Raw genomic sequence first — 21,049 nt, 5'->3', positions numbered from 1 at the left:
ATATGCCTACTGTTAGTCTGGTGAAGCCCACAGGACCACTATATGGATTCATATTCATCATTAAGGGAAAGAGCAATATGCTCTTTATCATAGTATTTCCTGAGCTGCGCCAGCTGTTAACGTCTTTTTGGCTCTATGTGCTGCACAAACTGTCAAATGATGTGAATAAATGTATTCATTTTCTATGAGAATGCATTATATTTCTAACATTTGTATTATGTTATAGTTCATCAAAGAAAAACGTTGTTTATACATATCCCAATGGGAAAAATCATCCCATCAAAATATTCTGGTCTGGTGATTCTTGAGGTGGGCAGATCAATCCAGATATCAATAGCTTTTATTGGTATTGGATCGCTTAATAGTTGAGATTTTGTTTCTAGCCTCTAAGTTCAAAATGCAGTCCACTGAATTGTGGTACTGTCTTTTTGGGGGAAATAAAAACTATACCTCAAAAATATCTATCTGAGCCTTTTTGTATTGACTGTCATAGCTCTTTTATTTATAGCCTGTGGCACATTTAAACAACAGAATATTTTAATAAATGGTTTTATATCAAGAAGTAGACTCAAAGTCCTTTATAAACAGGCACATTCCAGGTTTCCACAAAACATAGTTATACAGATTGATACCAAGTAAATACTGGGACATGCACTTACTGGGTTAGTTGGTCGTTCTAAATTATCCATAGTTGTACATGTAGGTCTAATTGGCTGTCTGTCTCTCTGTGTTAGCCTTGTGACTAGGGATGGGTATCGTTTAGGTTTTATCCGATACCGGTGCCAAACCGGTACTTTTGAAACGGTGCTGGTGCTTAAACTGGTGCTTAAAGAATGGAGAACACAAACTTTGTCCAAAAACCTCTCATTAACTGTTTTCCACTTTTTCTTTGGTCATTTTAGCCTTTTTGGCCAGGGTGAAGGGAGTATCTGCCATCAAACAAGAAGACAGCCGCATGTAGCTATGATGATGTTTGCTAGTTCACCTTACATGCAATAATGTAATAATGTGGTTAGCCTACTCAACGTAAATTACACACAAACAACATTAAGCTACTCACGCAGAGAAGAACGGCTGCTGCTGCATCATCATCCTCATCATTTCTGCTACACTGGCAGGGCTAGGGGCCAGGACTGTACTCTTCGGGTTTTTGGGGGATGTTGCTAACTCCGGGTCCGATAACAGGCACCACACCCGCAGTAGATGTGCTCGGTGTGAGGTCTCGCAGCAAGCTATCAAATACGGCGCATTTTTCGGCTTTTAAAAAAAACGCTATGCGTCGCCAGGTGTTTCATCGGATTTGAGGTGTTACCTCCTTTGACAGTATCACAGTATCAGCTTAAAGCACTTGTTGCAGGCTGCTGAGATTGCATATTTTGCTGTGAAGTACAGCCAGACTTTTGACCGCTTCGCCTTGGGCATATTTAATCTGTAGCTCTGCTCTAAAAGAACGTACGTACCTGGCCCCGCCTACTATCCTCGGAAATGTAAAATGATTGGCTAGAATCTAAAGTGTATCACAGCTCAGGGAAAAAAGCACCAAAATAAAGCACCGAAATGTGCGCTGCTTTTCGGTCTGGTTACTACCGTTTATGTCAGAACCGTTGCCATGATGGCACCGGATACCGGTACCCATCCCTAGTTGTGACAAATTAATGACCAGTCCAGGTGTACCCAGGCTCTCGCCCTATGGTGGCTGGGTTAGGGTCCACCCCCAAGACCCAGAATTGGATAGGTGGAAAAGGATGGTTGTGTTCATGGGTAAGGACGGTTTGTCCCATGCTTGTGACAGACAACTCTATATTATAAACTACAACTATCTGCATGGCTTAATATCACTGGCTGTAATTTGGGTGTACTTAGCCCTATAATGGTACATCAGCTAGTTCATCTCATTCATGAAAAAAAAAGTGCAACTACTAAAAAGGGCTGCAATAAGCACTTTCAGTTACCAAGCCCAAACCAAACACCATATTGTTTGTCCAAGTTTCCCTGTCCTGACATGCTCTTGACATAAAAACTTAGCCTTGACCGTTCTGGGGGATGTTTTTGTTGCAACTCTTGACCTACAGCCTCCTGTGGGAAGAAGGTGAGCACACATTCTTTGGGGAATTAAGAGTATCACTTAAGAAGGAAGCAGGTTTGAGAGAGCCCTTGATTAAAGTGAAAGAACATAAAGGCTGTAAATGCAGGATCAAAGTCATGGACGTGTCTCTTTCTGAAATGAAGAGGCAGAATGTTGCACAGTCAGAGAGAGCAGTGTAATCAAAGAAAGAAGACGACGACTGAGGCAAGAAAGAGAAATGAAATGAAAGGGACAATATGTGAGACTGTAACAATGGTTTCAGTCTAACCTGAGCAGAAATGAGTGTCACGCTTGTGTAATTTGAGTGCTTTCGTAAATGGTCAGTAGATGGTCATAGTGTGCGGACAATTGGCCATTCTACAAACTAATTATTGTAGAACATCTAATCCTCAAACCAAAGACTTCAATCTGGTACCATTCTCCACTTCAGACTTTGTTCTGGTTATTTTCTAAGGGGTTTCCTTTAATTGCAACTAAGCACCCCAAAGTACAATAAACCTCACCTTGTGCTACCACAACAGCCTTGAACCATGGAAGCATTGACTCCAGAAGGCCACGAATGGAGCCTATAGCGCAAAGGGAAGAAAGGAAGTGAATAACTACAATAAAATGTTTTTTAACCCTTTAAAGCCGGTCGGAGCGGGCACGCTCTGTTTTGCGTAACAATTTTTAAATCCCGGTAGCTCTGCAACCACATAAGCTAGCGCAATCATTTTTTTTTTTTGCATATGAAACCGGAGGAGTTGTACTTACATCTTATGGCATCACCTTGTCCTAGGTCACGGTTTCCTTCCACATATAGCTTTGCAAAAACTGCATAAAAAGCACTTGCAGCAACAAAAACATAATATCCAGAAACACGCTTTGCCGATCCGATCAGCTGTTTGTAACTCTTCCTACATCCATCAGCGCGAACTGCATGTCCTCCATGTCCTGCCCGAAACCGGAAGTGACGTCATTGTGCAGAAATGTAGTTTTTTACCATCAGGGCCTCATGAGCCTATACTGGTGTTTTTAAAAGTTATGTTTGACTTTATGACTTTCTGTGTCGTTTCTGGGATGCTTAGAACTCAAATTGCACTGCTGGAAATAGTTTATTTTTATGCATATGCTGTTATTTTGCAAATTTGCATTAGAATATGTATTTTCGTTTTTCCTGCAGTATATAAAAATTGGTGTATTTCAAAAATAAAACTATGAAGACACTTAAAATAAATTTCCTGTGGTGGGAAACTATTTTGTGAAACTTTTTTGTATTTACAGTTTTGAGGGATAAGCCTTTTAAATTTCTCTAACTAGAAATATATGTTAAAAAACAAAAACGATTTTACATTTTTTTTGTAGTTTATTGCACTTTTTTGCAATGTATGTAATTACTATGCACTTAATGCATACATATTATTAAAATTTGGGCTATAATGGTTGTATTGATGTATAGCAACTTGAAATGCTCCCAAAAATGGCACTACAGCATGTAAAAATATAATATAAGCTGTGGCAGACTTGGTTCTATGGTAGGTCTTAAAGGGTTAAACTGTCATTGTCATTTACTGGGAAGCTAATTCTACTGCCAAATAATTTAAGGTTCACCAAACTGGGTTCAGCACCTTGGACAGCGCTCATGCTTCACACAGGAGCCGCATCAGCACCTTGGACAGCCTGGGCACCTTGGACACAACATGTGGCCCACAAAGAAAATTAGAGAAATGAAGTAGATATAAATGTAAATGCAGCATATAAGACAAAAACAGAGTTTTTTTTTTTATAACTCAATGAGCTTAAACGTCAATATTTGTTTTGGCCACCTTTATTCTCCAACACAGCCTGAACTCTCTTCGGCAAACTTTTTCATTTCCTACACTGCTAATGATCCCACACCGATTCAGTAATATTGAGGTCTGGGCTCTGGGGGACTAATCTATGATAGTGTTCAATTGTGTGTTTTTATTACACTGTCAGTGAGTTTGGGATCATTGTCACTGTGATGCTGACTTATTTCTGAAGGACATTCCTTTCATATATAGTTCATCTGCTATAGATAGTTCTTTAGGCCTGACACTTCTTCATTTGTCCTCCACTTGTCCGGTTTATTTAGTGTGTCTTTTGAGGACACAGATATGCCAAGTTTTCATCTAATAGCTTTTTGGGAAAATGCTATTTTATTCCTGTCAAACTGTGTTATCTTCAGCCTTTTTGTGGATTTGCTAAGTTGTCTGTTATGCATAGACACAACACTGCTTCATATGCTCATATGGTCAATACTGCTGCACATGGTCATCCTATTTCATTTTTAAAACTATTTTTCAGTTTTTCTCCTCGTTTCAAGGAGACAAACAGTTCCCTATAGAGAAGAACAGGCAGATGTTTGATAGCATGCCTTTCTCTCTCTTATTTTTATCTCCCTTTCAGTCACATTTCTTCTTCTAGGTTTCAGACCCCCTGCTCTTCTATTTTTCTCTCTATTACTATCACTGCTACTTCCCTCATATTTCCTGTCCCTCACTTGGCAAAGTGAAGAAAGGCACCTCTGCTAGGATGACATTCCCAAAGGGGCACTCTTGAAAATTACAAGCTGATGGTGGCCTGATTGGGACTGTGTGTAAGAACATTTATCCTTAAAATGCAAATGTAGCTCCAGACCAGGGTCGTATCTTGTACCCATAGCCTCTCATGTTTAAACATGTTTAAAGCCTGGGAGCAGTTTTCATCTTTCAGTTTTGGCATTAAAAATAATGTATCAATTTTAAAAATGTATGCCCCTTAATTTTGTAATTTTCCCCCCCCTTGGTATCAAAAAGGCATTATGTAATATTTTCCTGGCTATTGGTGTCCGGTTTGGTATTGTCTTGTGACAGCCATAATATGAACACAAAGTGACGATAAAGTTCAACCTCGCCTACGCCAGTGCTGCTAACACCACATCAAATCTTTCAAAGCAGCTGCAGAATATAAAGCAAAGAGCAGGAAATGCAGAATGAGGTGACAATAAGTGTATTTTGATCCCAGTCAAGCAGCCAAAGTTTAATTTTCAGTATTCAGTAAAAGCAGGGCTGAGCAGCCCAGCCTGTTCCAAACAAGCCTCGATAGCAGTTTTTACAGCAGAATCACATGTCTGTGCTCTGTAATTGGCTTATTTTCACCACTTTTGCTCTTGGCTTTGTTAAAACACTAGAAGAAATCTTCTGTGTGTGTGTCCTCAGTAGGATAGGGATTTGTGTCAGTGTGTGGGTATGTGGCCTAAGGTCGAAAGTGTTAGTGGGTAATTATTTGACAAAGCATCTTAGGACTAAAGCAAAAGTAATATAAGGAGTAATCTGTGCAACAAATTACATTTAAAAGGAATAAATAAGTACTTTATATAGCCATGGGACAGATTTTGCATTTGATTAATGTGCCATCCTGAGGGTAGCATTCAGATTAAAACCTGGTCATTTAGGGCAAATTGAAATAAAATTCAAGGTCTGATACCTTTACTATAAGCAAAGAAAGCCTGGATGTCAGTTAGTTTAACATCCACAGTGATCACCCCAGGTTCCCAAAAACACACAAACTATTAATGCTATGGTCTGTAATCAGACAAGGGATGTCCTAGGCACAGTTTCTAAGGGGTTATACAGAGGCCACCTACAGCACTGCTGGATAAAACTGATTTAATGTCCAGAAGGGTCATTTTGAGGGAAGCCTGGGTTTATCATCCAGGGACAGGCCTAGGGTAATACCTATAGGAAGAGTCATTCTAGAGATTTTACTATCCAGAGGATGTGTTGAACTGCCTATGGGACCCACCAGGTTCTAATTAATATAACATCTTTCATACAAGGCCCACTGTGGGCTAAAAATGAACTGGAAAAAGAAAGACAACTAGGCACAGTAAAGGTCTTTATACTTGTATCTCTCCATTTTTCTCCATTCCTGGAGCTGAATGGGTGGTCTCAGGGGTGCTGACTATTAAAATTAATTTAAAGTTATCACTGTAATCTATCATTTATGGAAAACAGACATTATGGACCCACCTTAAATGCGAAGTTAAGGGTCTTCAGAGGGACATGCAGGATATGAGTGTAAAGGGGGGCTGGGCAGATGGTGAGAAAAAGCAGAAGAAAGCAGAAAGTCATCAAATGAACAGGAAAGATGAGAGGTAGTGTAGACCGTGTGAAAAAACATTTATTAGCTTATTTCTGTGTGCTGAACTTGACTAACTTTTTAAAGGCCTTGTTTCTTTGCTGACTCTTGTTTAGTTCAAATTATTTGCTGTATAAAGTATCATAAGAACACACATGTCAGCTACAAAACTGTTTAAATTCTGCCTTTAATATTAACAAAGCAAACTAAAAACATTTTATCCGCAACACTCGTACACTGTGACTCAAATCGGGTAAACCAGATAGAGCTGCTTTGGCTTATTTTGGCTGAGGTAAATATCGGGTAAAATTGCCTGAGCAAAAAAATCAGTGAAACACAAATTTACAAATTCTTCTTATGCAAGAAAAGGGATGGGAATCGATAATAATTTAGAGATTCCGATTCCATTATTGATATCACTCATTGATTCAACTCCCTATCAGTTCTGTTATCCATTCTCATTGGGTTCATTGTCTCTACTTTACATGTACGTAATGTCTTTGACAAATTAATTGCACGCTGTGTGGTCAATTGTTTTTGCACATCGGAGGTATTTCCCCTCTAAGTATTGGGGTTGTTCCTCAAAAAAGTAATAATTTAACATATAACACAGAACACTTTTCTAAAAAAAATGTTGTATGTTACTTAATTACTCCAAGAAAAAAGTAATTCACTGTACTACTCATTACATTACTTTCATGTTACTCTGTAAAATAGCTGAAACACACTGTCTCATAACTACCATTTAACGATACAAATCTGAAGCTGCAGCCCCACACACCAACACAAATGCCTATCCTGATCAGGACGTGCATGATCTTTCTCTTGGTATTTAGGTATGATCACAAAGCCAAAAACACAAAGCATCAGTTTGTTACCTGTTGAAGTTCAGGGTCTGGATGCTGGGCTGGGGTTGGCATTCACTTTGCTTTCAGCCTGGGTTTTTGGCTGGCTGAGCATTAGCATGCTGTTTGTGCAGGTGCTTGCAAAGAGGCGAAGTTGTGTTAGCAGCGTAATGCAGCTGTTTCCACTTTACTTTATGCAGTTTTCCATTCTTTTATGCAATAAAAATAAAAGATCCATATCCACGCTATAGACTGCACTGCTCCACAAATTGGAACCAATACACACAATAACTGTTAGCACGCTAACAAGTCCAAGGAATTGGACTACTGGGAAATGGTTTTCTACAAGCTCTTGATTCCTGTCCCTACACAGAAACCAGAAACAACTGAAAATTTTAAAATAACAGTAACTGGAAAATCTCTCTGACATGTGGAAATACATGGATTTAGTCGTCTGCTTCAGTTTTAAAAATGTTTGGAAGAAAGCCAACGGCAGCAGTGTGAACTGCTGGAGTGAACAACATGTATCAGAACGGGTTGTTTCATGTGTTTGCTCACTAACTGTCATCTTTAAGGTTACAGGAAATAAAAGGTCCCGAGTTGTGAGGGAAAACACAAACTGAATACAGACAGGGATTTTGTCAGTCTCACTTATTCTGCTAAAATTGTGGGTGTTCTTTTTATTATTCAAGACTTTACTAGAAGACATTTCAAATAATAAGAAAAATAAGCAAGAATATGAGGATACGTGATTGCTTTTAATGGATTATAGTTAACGGCTAAAGATAAAAGCAGCAGAATCACTGTTTCACGTTCCAACAAAGGCAGTGGGTGATATAAAGCAGTTGTGCTTAAATAGAATATATTGTTTCTCTCATAGTAGCCGATCCCTCTCCGTTCATCGTCAACACCAGGGTGATTTTAAACTAAAAATGCAAAGAGTGGGCTATTATGTCATTATGTTATCAGTGAATATAGTATGTCACCCACTGGTTTGTGGATAACCCTTCTGAATCCTCAGCTTGACCATTCTGACCACTGCCATCGGTGGTGAGTCGTAATAGACATTTTTGTTTCTGTCCTGGACCCAGATTACATTTTACCATCACACTCTCATCCTGTCATACAATAAAAGTGAAGTAATGTCCATGTGTCCACCCCTTATAACTTTTAGACCAACTTCCTCCATACAAAGTGAAATTAGATGAAAGAAAAACATATATATTTTCTGTCCACCTGGTATGCAGACAACTAAAGAGTCTTTGGAATCCAAGTAATGATGAAATTGTAACTGCAATATAATTACTGAATTTAGTTCAGTGACTTATATTCTCAATATAAGTGATAATAGTTGTCATGGCTACTGGACGGACTCACGCGCAGACAGTTCTTTCTTTGAGAACAAAAGGAGATATTTTTACAACAGGGATCACCTCAGTGCTATATATATGTACAGTGATGTACGCTTCCTCTTCCAAACAGTCACCGCCACAGCTCCTCCGCACACACGCACTCCTCTTCAGCCGTACTCGCTCCAAAACTCCACACACGCTACCACACCCGGGCAGGTCCCGTGATTTGGTCCAGAAGAGGGATATCTACACACAGAATTTAACGTTAGTTCCACAGCAAAATACACACAGGGGATTCTTTTGATAACACCGAGAGCACGACTTCAGGAGGTTCAACGTTCCAGCGGTGAGCTGCTCTGTGCCACTGCCTTAAATAGCAGCTGGGGAAATCAGCCAGATCAACAGCAGGTGGACACAATCACACAGGTGCGTGGGCCAAGAGCGAGAGCCCGTAACGAGCTCCACCCAGGCAGAGAGGAGGAGGAGAGACAAAGAAAACAAAAACGAACAACAACAACAAAACCTGTAGCCAGCGTGAGCCAACCAGAGAGACACGGGGACCGTGACAATAGTAATGTGTTATTGTGGAATACATTACACCCAACACTTGCCTCCATCTTGGACTTTGAAACCTGATGTCATGAATGAGGGTATGCACAGTGTTGGGAAGGTTACTTTTAAAATGTATTCCATTACAGATTACAGAATACATGCCCCAAAATGTATTCTGTAACGTATTCCGTTACGTTACTCAATGAGAGTAACGTATTCTGAATACTTTGGATTACTTAATATATTATCATGCTGTTTACAACTACATGAATGTGATTTATTACTATTACTGAAGGTCCACGGCTCCGAACCGTAGTAAAGGGACCTCTGGCTAATACGGTGGGTTCTGTGTCGGGCTCGTAGCTGAAAACTAGCTTTACTTTGTTGTCTGGGTCAACTTTGCTAGCGAGAGACAGAGAGAGGCATTGAAAGGCTGCTCCAACGGAACTTATTGTTTTGGAGGAAAACACGAACACGGTGTACAGTCGAGTCTTAATAGCTTACTTACAACTGGGCTCATCAGGCTCTCTTCTTGGCTGCAGTGGTTATTATTATATTTACATGCTTCCAGCTCCCGTTTTTGCTCGATGACAGCTCGTACTTTTCCTTTTTCTCCCTCCCTCGCTCACAGACACATAACGTGTATGGCAGTCCATTCTCCCTGCAGCACGGACTACACTGCCTATGATGCTACATTCTTTAGAGCTATACCTGTAGCATTCTGCCTATTAGCTTAGCACAACAACAACAAAAAGGCCTCTCTCATCCAGGAAACACGCAGAGAGAGAGCGTCACCGTGTAACCATGGCAACCGTAACGCTGCCACCTGGAACAACAGAACGTAGCTGTCAAACAAAACCCAAACAGTCCTGACCCGCGACAATATGAAACAGGAAAGTACCGCCGTGTAATCCATTTATTTCAACAAAGTAACTGTATTCTAAATACCACCTTTTTAAACGGTAACTGTAACGGAATACAGTTACTCATATTTTGTATTTTAAATACGTAACGGCGGTAAATGGTAAATGGACTGATTCTTATATAGCGCTTTTCTACTCTCTCGGAGCACTCAAAGCGCTCTATACAACATGCCACATTCACCCAATCACACCCATTCTCACAAGCACTTTATCTATACTTAGTGCTATTTTAACTACATTCACACACATTCATACTCCGATGGATGCATCGGAGAGCAACTTGGGGTTAGTATCTTGCCCAAGGATACTTGACATGCAGACTGGAGGAGCCAAGGATCGAACCACCAACCTTCCGATCAGTAGGTGACCTGCTCTACCTCCTGAGCTACAGCCACCCCAAGTACATGTATTCCGTTACTCCCCAACACTGGCTATGCATGATCATGTGGTAGTGCCTTGTCACGCCCCGAAACATACCCTATTTTAGTGATGATTTCTTAGGCTATACAATGTGTTCACATCAAACCCGAATAAAGTTTTTGCATGTCATGCTCATGTGCAAGTCCCTACAAACTGAAGTAAACTTGAACAGTGCTGCAAATAGAGCTCTTGATTGCACATCTGAAGGTTTGAAAGCATTTGTACTTTAGTTTAACTCTTTTGACCAATGTTTTTACAATCTTCTATTGTCCAGTTTAGCTAGTTTCCTGTTCTTACCTGAAAGGAATGGCACACTGTGTGGTCTTCTGCTGCTCATCTCTATCAAGGTTCACCAGGTTCTGTGTTCAGCGATGCTCTTCTGTGGAGCTCAGTTACAAGTGGTTTTTCAGGTTATGTTTGCCTTCCTATCAGCTTCAAGTAGTGCAGCCAGTCCCTAACAAAGTAACCCCTTTGTTTGGCACATCCACAGCAGCTGGATTTGGATCCACCTTTTAAACAGCAAATCTGTGGATGGGCTGAAGAACAACATCCAATCTGACGAAGAAGCAGCTGGGACCTCAGTGGTCCGGCATCAAAAAAAAAGGGATCGACCATTAAAGCTGAAGACTCAAACCACAATGGGAACACAAGTGAGCTGAGGATGAAGACTGCAGCCAGACTAAACACACAAACACCCATCAGCTCAGTGACAAAGTTCCAACACAATGCTTATAGACATTATCACAACCTTACACACCATTCCCACGACCAGCATCACAGAAACCAGTGAAATGTCATGTGCCACTGCAACAGCAATCCTCCAGATCAAGAATGCTACATGCAGAGAGAGCCCCCCCATGGAGAAGAAGGTTGGAAACCAAGATCAAAGAGGTGTGTTACTCAACTAACAGAGGTGCAGATCTTTCTACTGTGTGGGAAAGAAGTATAACAAGATGTCACACAGAGAACAGAGAGCTGTTCATAGTCTTTTTTTAATTATTTTATTTTTAAGGCAGTAGCTGTGATCTCAGAGCAGTTTTCAAAACTATTCAAACGATAGCGCACTCAGTAAACTAAAAGACTCCCATATTTCCTTGGCAGACAACTGAACCTCTTAGATAACATAGTCTGGAGTTGACCAACTACACTCTTTTTAAAAAAAAGTAGTTGACAGATTTCAATACTTTCCAAATAATTATTTCCAAACCCTCGGGTTTACGCCTCAACTGGACATTATAGTTATCCATGACTGCCATCTTGTGGCAGCAAATGATACTAACACATGATAGTGATATGTGCAGTATACCAAGAATGTTAAGTGGGGTTATCATTTCTTCATTTTGTGTGTTGAAATAACTATTTGAGGAAATCAGAGTGGGACTGTGGTTTACAGGCCAATGTTTCTGACTGTGGAAATGGTATCGTCTGAACTTCTACTGATCTATGCAGTGCTTATCTGCTTTCACTTGTGAATAATCAATGCTAGGCTGGTGGCCAATAGGAAACCTCTCATCTTCAGTGATGTTTTTCAAGGCATAAACACTGGACACACTTACAGATACAGTTATACAGATGAGTATTAGCAGCAGGTTCTCTCTTAAAACTTCTTGTGACACCCAGATGCAGTCCCTAAATGTGTCTTTCATGTATGTGCTTGCAATGGCATTTAATTATCTTTCCTTTTATAGATCCGGTTTAGTCGCTTCAGTCTAATTACAGACAACAATCAATGTTTTCCGGTTTATGTTTCCTCTCATCTCCAAATTTCAACATATTTCTATTTACTTATTCACATATGTGAGTTAACTTTTCACAAAATGCTCCCAAAGGAAAAAGTAACTATTCCGGTCACGTTTCTGCCTTCGAGTTGAGGGGAGAAAGTCTACAAGAGGCACGGGAAAAGCGATGACGAAGGAATAGAAAAAGCACTGGGTGTAGACGTGGAGGAGAGAATGACAGAGGCACATGGGAAAGAGAGTAAAAAGACAGACAGAAAAGGGAGAACCAGCCGACATTTAGAGAGCAGTTTTCATTCCCCTGAGAACTAATTACACCATCACCACAGAGCTCAGTTCAAGGCCACTTTAAAAAACTAATGTTGTTTCTTTTTTCCTCCCCCTTTTTCCTCAGCGACTGCAGATAAAAAACACACAGCTTCTCCAAATACATCCCATGCTGCCATCTAGTGAGAAGTATGGATTTGACCAGCTTACGGAAGGATTAATGAAGCCAAGTGAGTCTGGTACATGTCCTCAAGTGCTTTCTGTTATCTAAACCCAGAAGGTTGTTTTCACATTGATCTACTGGGGTGGGTGGATTCGCCTTTACACTCATTTTAGAGGATACTGATGATGCAAGGACAAATATTTTGGAAGCCAGTCCCTGTAATTACAAAGCCCCTTAAAGAGGACCTATAGTGCTTATTCCCAGCTCCAACGTCTCAATTCCTCTCTGCTTGTGACAGGAAGATGTAAACAAGCAACATAGAGGGCAGCCATGTGGATCAGCATTGCTGGTGGTACTGCACTATACTGATGTAGAAAATGAATACCCGTAGAGTGGCTGTAGTCCAAGCCAGTCGCTGATGGAGTGATGCCTAACCCCATTTCAGACAGGCGTGTGGTGCCAACATGCAAGGAAATAAATAATTCTGCTGCTACTAGCACTTGTAATGTTAGGCGCCTTTGGCAGATCAATGAGCTGACATGATGATTATACAAGATAAAAATCCAGGATAAAAAGAAGTGTTTAAAGCAGTGGGAAGCCTGAGCTTTTTGGCTCATGTACAAATGTTGAGCTCATTATTTGAAACTTTAGCCATGTTTCATATGAACTGCTACTGTTATAGCCGTATACATACATGGCAGAAAGTTTAAAGAAATGAATAGTTGACCTTTAGGAATCACGAATGGCAATATTCATCTAGACTTTTACTGTGATTCTGATCCACATGTGTGTTACAAGTTATGTGGTAAGATAACGTGGCATAACCCGTACTGCTATCCGAACCTACAGCGCTTCTGTGACAGGTGTGTTAGCAATGCACAGCAGAAGAGCGCACACACATCTGTTTCAATTTAACACTCACCCAACCCAACCATCACTGCATATGCACACACCCATTAACTCCTGTGTCAAAGCCAAAATTGTAACAGCCAAAGCACAGCAATGACTGGAGCCGTAATCACAGTGACAGCTATATGTCATCCAGTAGCTGCAGTAATAATCACTGCAGACAGCAGCTGGCTGGACTAGCTGCTATTATTTCTGAATGCTGTGCTACAGACTGAGCACACAAAGCTGAGGGTGCCCTGAATTATGCTGTGCTAGCAACCAGTGCAGCCTACTCCTTTATACATGATGCCATCAAACAGCTCAGCCAATTATTGCAGGTGAGAGGAAATGTAAAAGGTACTTAAAGCTTTCCTCATCATCCTTAATTGAGTCTTTAAAAAGAAATGCGATATGGTAGCAGCTTCCAACATACATATGATTAGAGTGGACTTTGTGGTGATACAAGAGGCCTGCACGCTGGTTAAAGTCAAATATTCAAAGAGTCACAAAACGGCCGGAGGCCGAGCTCCAAAAATCAAACCCACGTGCAGGAAACCCAAGGCGGAGGCAGAGTAAAGGGTTTAACAAAGGTTTATTAACTAACACCAAAATGACGTTCACGTTAGTACTTGATTTAAGGCTTGATATATGGGGCGTGAGGGTCTTGGCCAGGGGAGAGGGACAAGCAAGAGGACAGGTCCAAGAAAGCAACGGCAGCTGCTGGTGATTAGGTAAGTATGTGCAGGTGGGAGATGGAAGCGTTGAGGGAGAGGTGGTGCGGTCCAGGTGGGTTAGGTGGTGTGTGGCAGCTGTCCTGAGTGGTGAAGGTCCCAAGGTGGTGTAAGGGCAGGTGAGGCAAGGAGATGATTCCGAGAGCTGGTGGGTTAACCAGATTTCCAAGATGAGTGGTTCAGTATGATGGCGTTTTCCTGGAGTAAATAGGGTAGTTGACGAACTGGTGAGGAAGCAGTGTCAGCAAGCAGCTTAAATCTCCAACCTGATTGCCTCAATCAGCTTCAGGTGAGGGGGGCTGTAGGCCCTGCCCATGGGTGGATACCAGGGAGGTCCAGACCTTCAATGGAATTTTACAGCCACACACCCAGACCATGACACAAAGATACAAAATCATAGAAACATGTGCTCTATTTTTATTTTTGAAGGTTTTTAATTGAAAGAACATTTTAATGTCTCTTATCTACAGTGGAGTCCTTAAATATCATGAGGCAGAGATGTCAAACTCATTTGACATTGTGGGCCACATAAGACCCACTTAGATTAGACCAATTAGATTCAATTTTATTTATATAGCATCATATCACAGCTGTTGCATCAATGCTCAACCAGTGAAACTCCTCTTTCTGTCAGTGTAAAGCTTAAGTTTAAATTTAATTCTGACATATCTTCAAATAAGAAAGCGAAGTGAACTTTCAGCCACAGGTCTTAGTTTTTCTACATTATAAACAAATGCTGCTGTATTAAATGAAAACAAATATGTCAACATGACTCGTTGGGCTTAAACTGCGATAAACAAAATTGCAGGAAAATTTTCACGTAGGTCATTATACAGACTTGTTTTTCTTACTGGGAAAAAAGCAAAAACAAGAGTTTTTCTGTAATTTAATTGTTTTTCTATTATTTAATTACTTTGGTTTAGTATAAATGTAGCAAAAGCTGTGAAATTTAAAAAGAAAAAAAGTCAAGATAAGTCACTGGCACTATTTGGCTCACAAATATGACAACAAAATATAATGTCCAATCATTTTATTGAATCACTGTATTTTGCAAGAGGTAACAATTTCATTGGGTGTAATGATGCTGAGTTTGGAATTTTATGACTGTTTTCATATGGTCTGTTTTTTATTTTCTTTTTTGCATTAAATGTAACAAAGGTAGAGGAGTAGAAGAAGAGACCGGTCTGAGATCTCACAAACACTGATGCTACTGCCGGTGTCCTTTTGTGCTAGCATCCTTCCCACTTTGAAGCAGACTTTCCTCCATGCATCTTTAACGTGCTTGGTTCCTTATAATTACAAGGCCTCATTTGATGGTTGTTGCAGTTCTCGTTGCCACGTCGAGTGTTTCCTTTTTTGACTTCAGGTATCCAATCATGATAAACACAACTTTGGAAAATGAGACCAAGGAAACAACAGCAGCCATTGTGCAAACAGCAGCCCTCAGGTTCGTGATAATGGCATCAGTGTCGTGAACCTTAACAAGGTACTGAGCAATGGTCTTTCTGTGGACTCTGCCCTTCACTGCTTCTACTGTCTCACATCTGTACAGTCCAGCATCAGAATAGGAAGGTCTGATGATGAGACCCAGACTCAATACAGTGAATTGTGGACCAAAATGAAGGACGTTGTGAGAAAAGTACCAGATGATTGGTAGGTTGGTGTCAGGGGAACATGGGAGGAGCTGAGATATGTTGACGTTGAAGTAGACAGTGACAGGTTTCTTTTTTGCTGAGGGACAGATCAAACAAAACAAAAGCTTTTTATATCTCCATGTTGTTGTAAATGGTAAAAATTAGTGATCTGTTTTTGTCAGCCTGCACTGAATTCTATGAATGCTGCACTTACACTCAGAGGGTGGGCACATCGTGATGTCTCCATTACTGAGACTCTGAATCCTAGAAGGAGGGGAAAACTTCATTTAGTCCAAAGCTTAGCACTCTCCCTCTTTAGCATGGTCAGTAATTTGGCTTACATTGATGAGTTTGATGCACCAAAAACCGATGCACACTGGCTTCTGATCTGGTCCCAGCCACAGTATGGATCTCTGGCAAGAAGGCAGTCATCACATGATGTGTAGCGGCTACAGTCTCTAACATTAATCTGAACAACTGCATTACTGGTGCCACTGTACAGATGGCCCTACAGGGGAAAAAACAAACAAACAAAGCGAGTTTATAGCCATCTCTCTACAAGCGTATTTAAATTACTACTGCTCAGAGCTGAGTAAGACAGCTATTAAACTCAAGTTAAAGATTTCCCAGCTTAGTTTTGCATTCGGACAAAATTAGTGAACCTTACAGTCTTGGAGGAAAGCTGCAGGAAATCCACAGGCTGAGGCTCTTTAAACAGCTGCAGCTCCTCAATGATACGCCCGTCCTCACCTTCAAACTTCACCGCCTTCTGCAGCCAACCGGTATCTGTGGGAAAGAGAAATGAATCCATCATGGAGCTTCATCTGCCAGTGTGATTTTGTTACTGGCACGGATGAATGTGCACCTGTGCCGACGAACATAATCAGGTGCTGTTGTCCATCCAGTGACGCGACTTGGTCCACTACAATTTTCGAAAAATGCGTCATTGGCTTGAAAAGCAGAGGCTTGCCAGTCATTGGTGTGATCACGCCCTCCATCAGAGGGTGGTTCTTTACAAACAGCAGCGTTGTGTCCGAGAGGTCCAAAGAGCTCGTCAGGCCGCTGGCACGCGTCTCGTCATCAATGCACTGAGTATATGACAGAAAGCAAGTCAGATTGTGTTGTTCTTTATTTAAAAGGAAAAGTCAGTTAATATATAAAGTTTGGCTTAATACTCACTGAACCAGGGTAGGGGGATGGCTCCTCTCCTGTGTATATGTCCCAGTTCCCAGTATCCAACTCAGTCAGAAACCTCCCACTAAACACCTGGCTGATGTCTGACAGCTTGTATGCACAGACAGCAGAGTGACTGCAATCACAGGAGGGCTCCCTGCAACAGATACAAAAGAATCCCTACAGTATATATATGACTGCTGATACGCTGCTTGGCATTTGTTTGCAACTTAACACAAAATGTTTTATCTCAGAAAATAATTCTAATATTTCACTTGAAAAAGCTGAATTAAATTTATTTTGTCATGTAATGACAGCATGTACTTGAGCTGTTTTATATTATTATTCATATTAACCACATTTTCCCTGCAGAATTGGAAAATGTTCCAAACAGACTCTTGTAATGTCAGGAATGCTCGGCCTGCCTTAATTTAGTGCTACAGAAATGTTCTTTGAAGCTGTTAGGTGTGGTTGGGCCAATTATCCGTCTTCAGTAGTTCCACTGTGGTGTCATTGTCTCTCTTCTTCATCTCTTTACATGCACCCTTTTCTTAAATCTCTAACCCTGATTCATCAGTAAGTAGGGTTTTCTATGATCGCTGTGAATGGAGATACACCTTCACCTTCACTTGTTTCCTTTTCTGCTAGCTAGTTTAGAGATACTAGACCTCTGAGAAAATTATCAGCCAGCTTGTGGTATCTGTTGTTGTTTATTGTCTCTTATGTTTGTTCACTTTTACTCTGCCTTGTGATTTAATCCTGAGATTATTTACGAGGTGGCTTTGTGACAAACTAAAGAAAGTTCTAAGAGAAACGTGGTGCACCATCATATTTCTAGCAGTGAACAATTGCTGCAAGCTACGATGAGATGACCTGAGCTGTCGTGCAAGATTTTGATTAAATTAATTCACTTTGACCTAAAAATGGCACCATTTATAGATTTATCTGGACATCCATCACCCAGTCGCCAAAATCAGTTAATCAAACTACACTGGAACATTAAACAAAGGCTCATGAAGTCATTACAGTGCTGTTGCTTTGGTTTTATCAGTACTGTACATGCAAAATAATGATGCTATAATACAAATTAACACAGCTTACGAGTTGGAGATAAATGTGGCGTAGAAGACGCTGTTCCTCCAGTCATTCTCGTCTGAGAGGAGAAAAACATCCTGGACCAAAGTTGGTGAGCCAACATCTCCAAATGGACAGTTCAGTCTGGCTTTCAGGAAAGAAGTCCACTTTTGCTGTAGAGTCCTTTTGCCCCCCAAGTCGCTCTAAAACCAAACACATAAACAATTGTAACATTTGTTCCACGTTACAAAGACATTTACTGCACACGAACATGATATTTTCTTTATCAAATGAGTTTACCGTAGCTACCTTACACACACGAGCAATCCTGGACACTGGGATGCTGCCGTGAAGTTCCTCCACAGCATTTTCATAGAAGAACAGAAACACGTTGCCATCTTCACCTTTGCCGCTATTTTTGCTTGCTTCAATGAGGCTTATGGAAATCATGGTGGGATCTGGGTCAAACCGTTTATATATGAGATCAAAGGGTTAAGAGTTTTACAAGGTGGAGCTATTAAGATCTGTCTCAGGTATCTGACACCTTATGATGAGGTGCATAATTGGGTTACATGTCCAGAAAGATAAAATTACCATTTAACCAGGAGCGTTTTAATTCACTCTTGACAGGGTTTAGCCCGAATCTCTGGAACACCGATTCTGTACCCAGAAAGTTCGTCGAAGCGGCAGAGTACAAAGTATCACCTTTTGAGTGGAGAGGAAAAAGCTTTCTGGAATCTCCTCTTATGCCAGACTGATATTCATCAAAGGAAGAAGAATACATACAGCTACTCACCATCCATAAAGGTCGCGAAGCGTTGGTAGGGGTCAAAAGGAATTTTCCCCCGACCTGTTTGTGTTTTTCTTTCCAAGGAGAGAGTTCCGTTTGTTAAAGTCTGTTAAAAGATTAAATCATGTTTAAGGGTGTCACTTTATTAATCAGTGTGGACGGTATTTTCACTACATGCTAAACTTTACAAAGTACTATAAGCTGTTACAGTAATGGCAGGGTTTGGTGTAGTATTGGATTTTCTTGTCATATTTTTGACTTTTGTTTCTTGTTTTCATTTTTATTTTTTCAAGCTGAGTTTTTGTGTTGTTGTTCAGGTGCACACATTTGTTCTAGTCTCCCGTGTGTATAGTGTTTGTCCTGCTGGTTTCCTCATGTGTCCTGCACTTTCTCTGTGTGTGATTGTAAGTAACAAAAGTAATTCATTTCATGCCAAAATAGTGAACTAGCATGCCTTATTCATTTTCATGCCAAAAGGTAAATAAAAAAATCGAAACAATATCTCTGACTTTCTATTACTAAAATACCTAATTATGAACTGTAATAAGGTTAAATAACCTTGTTCCGCCAAACTTTTTTTTAAATAGCCTCCGATTTCATCTAAAGATAACCAACTAGCACTTTATTTTATATTTCCTTAATAAATAAATAAATAAATATAATGCTGCAAACAATATGACTGTTTACAATGATGTCTGTGAAGGTTCTCAGTCATCCAGGTCATCGTAGTCAAAGGAGCTTGCAAAGAAAAGCGTCTGGACTTCTGTAAGTTGCTTGAAGACGTTTCACCTCTCATCCGAGAAGCTTCTTCAGTTCTAAGGTCAAATGGTGGAGAGTCCCAGATATAAACCTAGTGGGAGTGTCCCCCCACAGAGGGACAAAAGGATCCCCTGATGATCCTCTAATCGGGATGTCATGCTCCCGGTGCATTTCAGACCCAGCAACACGCTCAGACAAAAACTGGTTCACCCGAAAACTCCAAAACACAGACTTAACAATGTGGTGTATGCCGTACAGTGCAGCGAGGAATGCCCAGACCTCTACATTGGAGAGACCAAACAGCCACTTCACAAGAGCATGGAACAACATAGAAGAGCCACCTCCACAGGACAAGACTCAGCTGTCCATCTGCATCTTAAGGATAAAGGACACTCTTTCGAGGATGCCAATGTTCACATTTTGGACAGAGAGGACAGATGGTTTGAAAGAGGAGTGAAAGAAGCATCTATGTCCACTGTGAGCGACCATCTTTGAACAGAGGCGGTGGTTTACGACACCAACTCTCTGCCATCTATAATCCAGTTTTGAGTTTCCCAGAAGCCTTAACGCCCACTCACATCCTGGGCCATCTGACCTCAGGAATTCGCATGATAAGGTGGGGCCAGGTTTCACAATGAACTCACCTGAAACTCTGGCTGATTGGGACCCACACCCAGTTTCACACCTTGGCTCAGGCGATTAGAGGATCATCAGGGGGTCCTTTTGCCCCTCTGTGGGGGGAAACTCCCACTAGGTTTATATCTGGGACTCTCCACCATTTGACCTTAGAACTGAAGAAGCTTCTCGGATGAAGGTGAAACGTCTTCAAGCAACTTAAAGAAGTCCAGACGCTTTTCTTTGCAAGCTCCTTTGACTGTTTACAATGATGGTACAAACAGTTAGGCTAAGATTATCTATAAAGCTATTTAGCAACCATAGATGACAGCTCAGTCCCTGAAGTTTAATATTTTACTGTTGAAGATGTACAGTAATAAAATAAATCCCACACTATATAAAACGGTGTCTGTTTGAATATTATGCGTTATTTCTACTAAATTGTTCATTTTATATATTTTTGCTCTGTTGCTCCAGCTACAAATTGAAACGCAAGCCGATGCTTGTCTTTGGAAATATATTCATCATCTCTTTTTCCATTTTGGATATTTTATTTTCCTGATTTAGTGGCATATCCATCTCTTTACGTTTGGTCCTGTGTATTCTAAGTTTGCTTTTACAAAGATACTTACCATATAGTCACAAACAGGGTTGAAAGCGTTTGTCCCACACACAAGCATTTTACTGTCCTCCATTGTGTGCAGGGTCCTGATAAAGTTATCACATTCCTGTTGGAAGACCATACACAGATAAAGGAATGAAGTCCCAAACTGTAAGTTGTGTTTGGGAGTGAAAACCTCCACTTAGAGCTGATAATATTTGCTAACTTTTTACTATACCTCAGCACTCTTGCCCTTCAACTGACAGAGGTCTTTATCTGCAGAGCTCACAGCCCATTTATTCTGGAAGAAAAAACTAT

The 21,049-nt window shown here is 40.7% G+C and overlaps 1 protein-coding gene across 1 annotated transcript in view; it reads right to left on the bottom strand.

The window, feature by feature from the left end:
• Positions 1-15,107: 15,107 nt before the first annotated feature.
• Positions 15,108-21,049, bottom strand: part of LOC146495766 (semaphorin-4E-like) — a 14,003-nt gene continuing 8,061 nt past the window's right edge. Inside the window, exons 4-15 of the mRNA XM_085143779.1 lie at positions 20,970-21,032; positions 20,763-20,858; positions 18,763-18,862; positions 18,561-18,671; positions 18,276-18,424; positions 17,994-18,169; positions 16,899-17,049; positions 16,585-16,807; positions 16,387-16,505; positions 16,061-16,227; positions 15,934-15,983; positions 15,108-15,816 (exon numbers count right to left, since the gene is read on the bottom strand). Of these exons, the coding sequence (XP_084999905.1) occupies positions 15,392-15,816; positions 15,934-15,983; positions 16,061-16,227; positions 16,387-16,505; positions 16,585-16,807; positions 16,899-17,049; positions 17,994-18,169; positions 18,276-18,424; positions 18,561-18,671; positions 18,763-18,862; positions 20,763-20,858; positions 20,970-21,032 (1,830 nt within the window). The 3' untranslated portion in view covers positions 15,108-15,391. The remainder of the gene's footprint in view (positions 15,817-15,933; positions 15,984-16,060; positions 16,228-16,386; positions 16,506-16,584; positions 16,808-16,898; positions 17,050-17,993; positions 18,170-18,275; positions 18,425-18,560; positions 18,672-18,762; positions 18,863-20,762; positions 20,859-20,969; positions 21,033-21,049) is intronic.

The sequence above is a fragment of the Neolamprologus multifasciatus genome, chromosome 19 (assembly GCF_963576455.1).
Source record: "Neolamprologus multifasciatus chromosome 19, fNeoMul1.2, whole genome shotgun sequence".
NCBI lineage: Eukaryota > Metazoa > Chordata > Actinopteri > Cichliformes > Cichlidae > Neolamprologus > Neolamprologus multifasciatus.
Note: the sequence above shows the minus strand (reverse complement) of the source record. Positions and strands in the feature narration are given on the sequence as shown.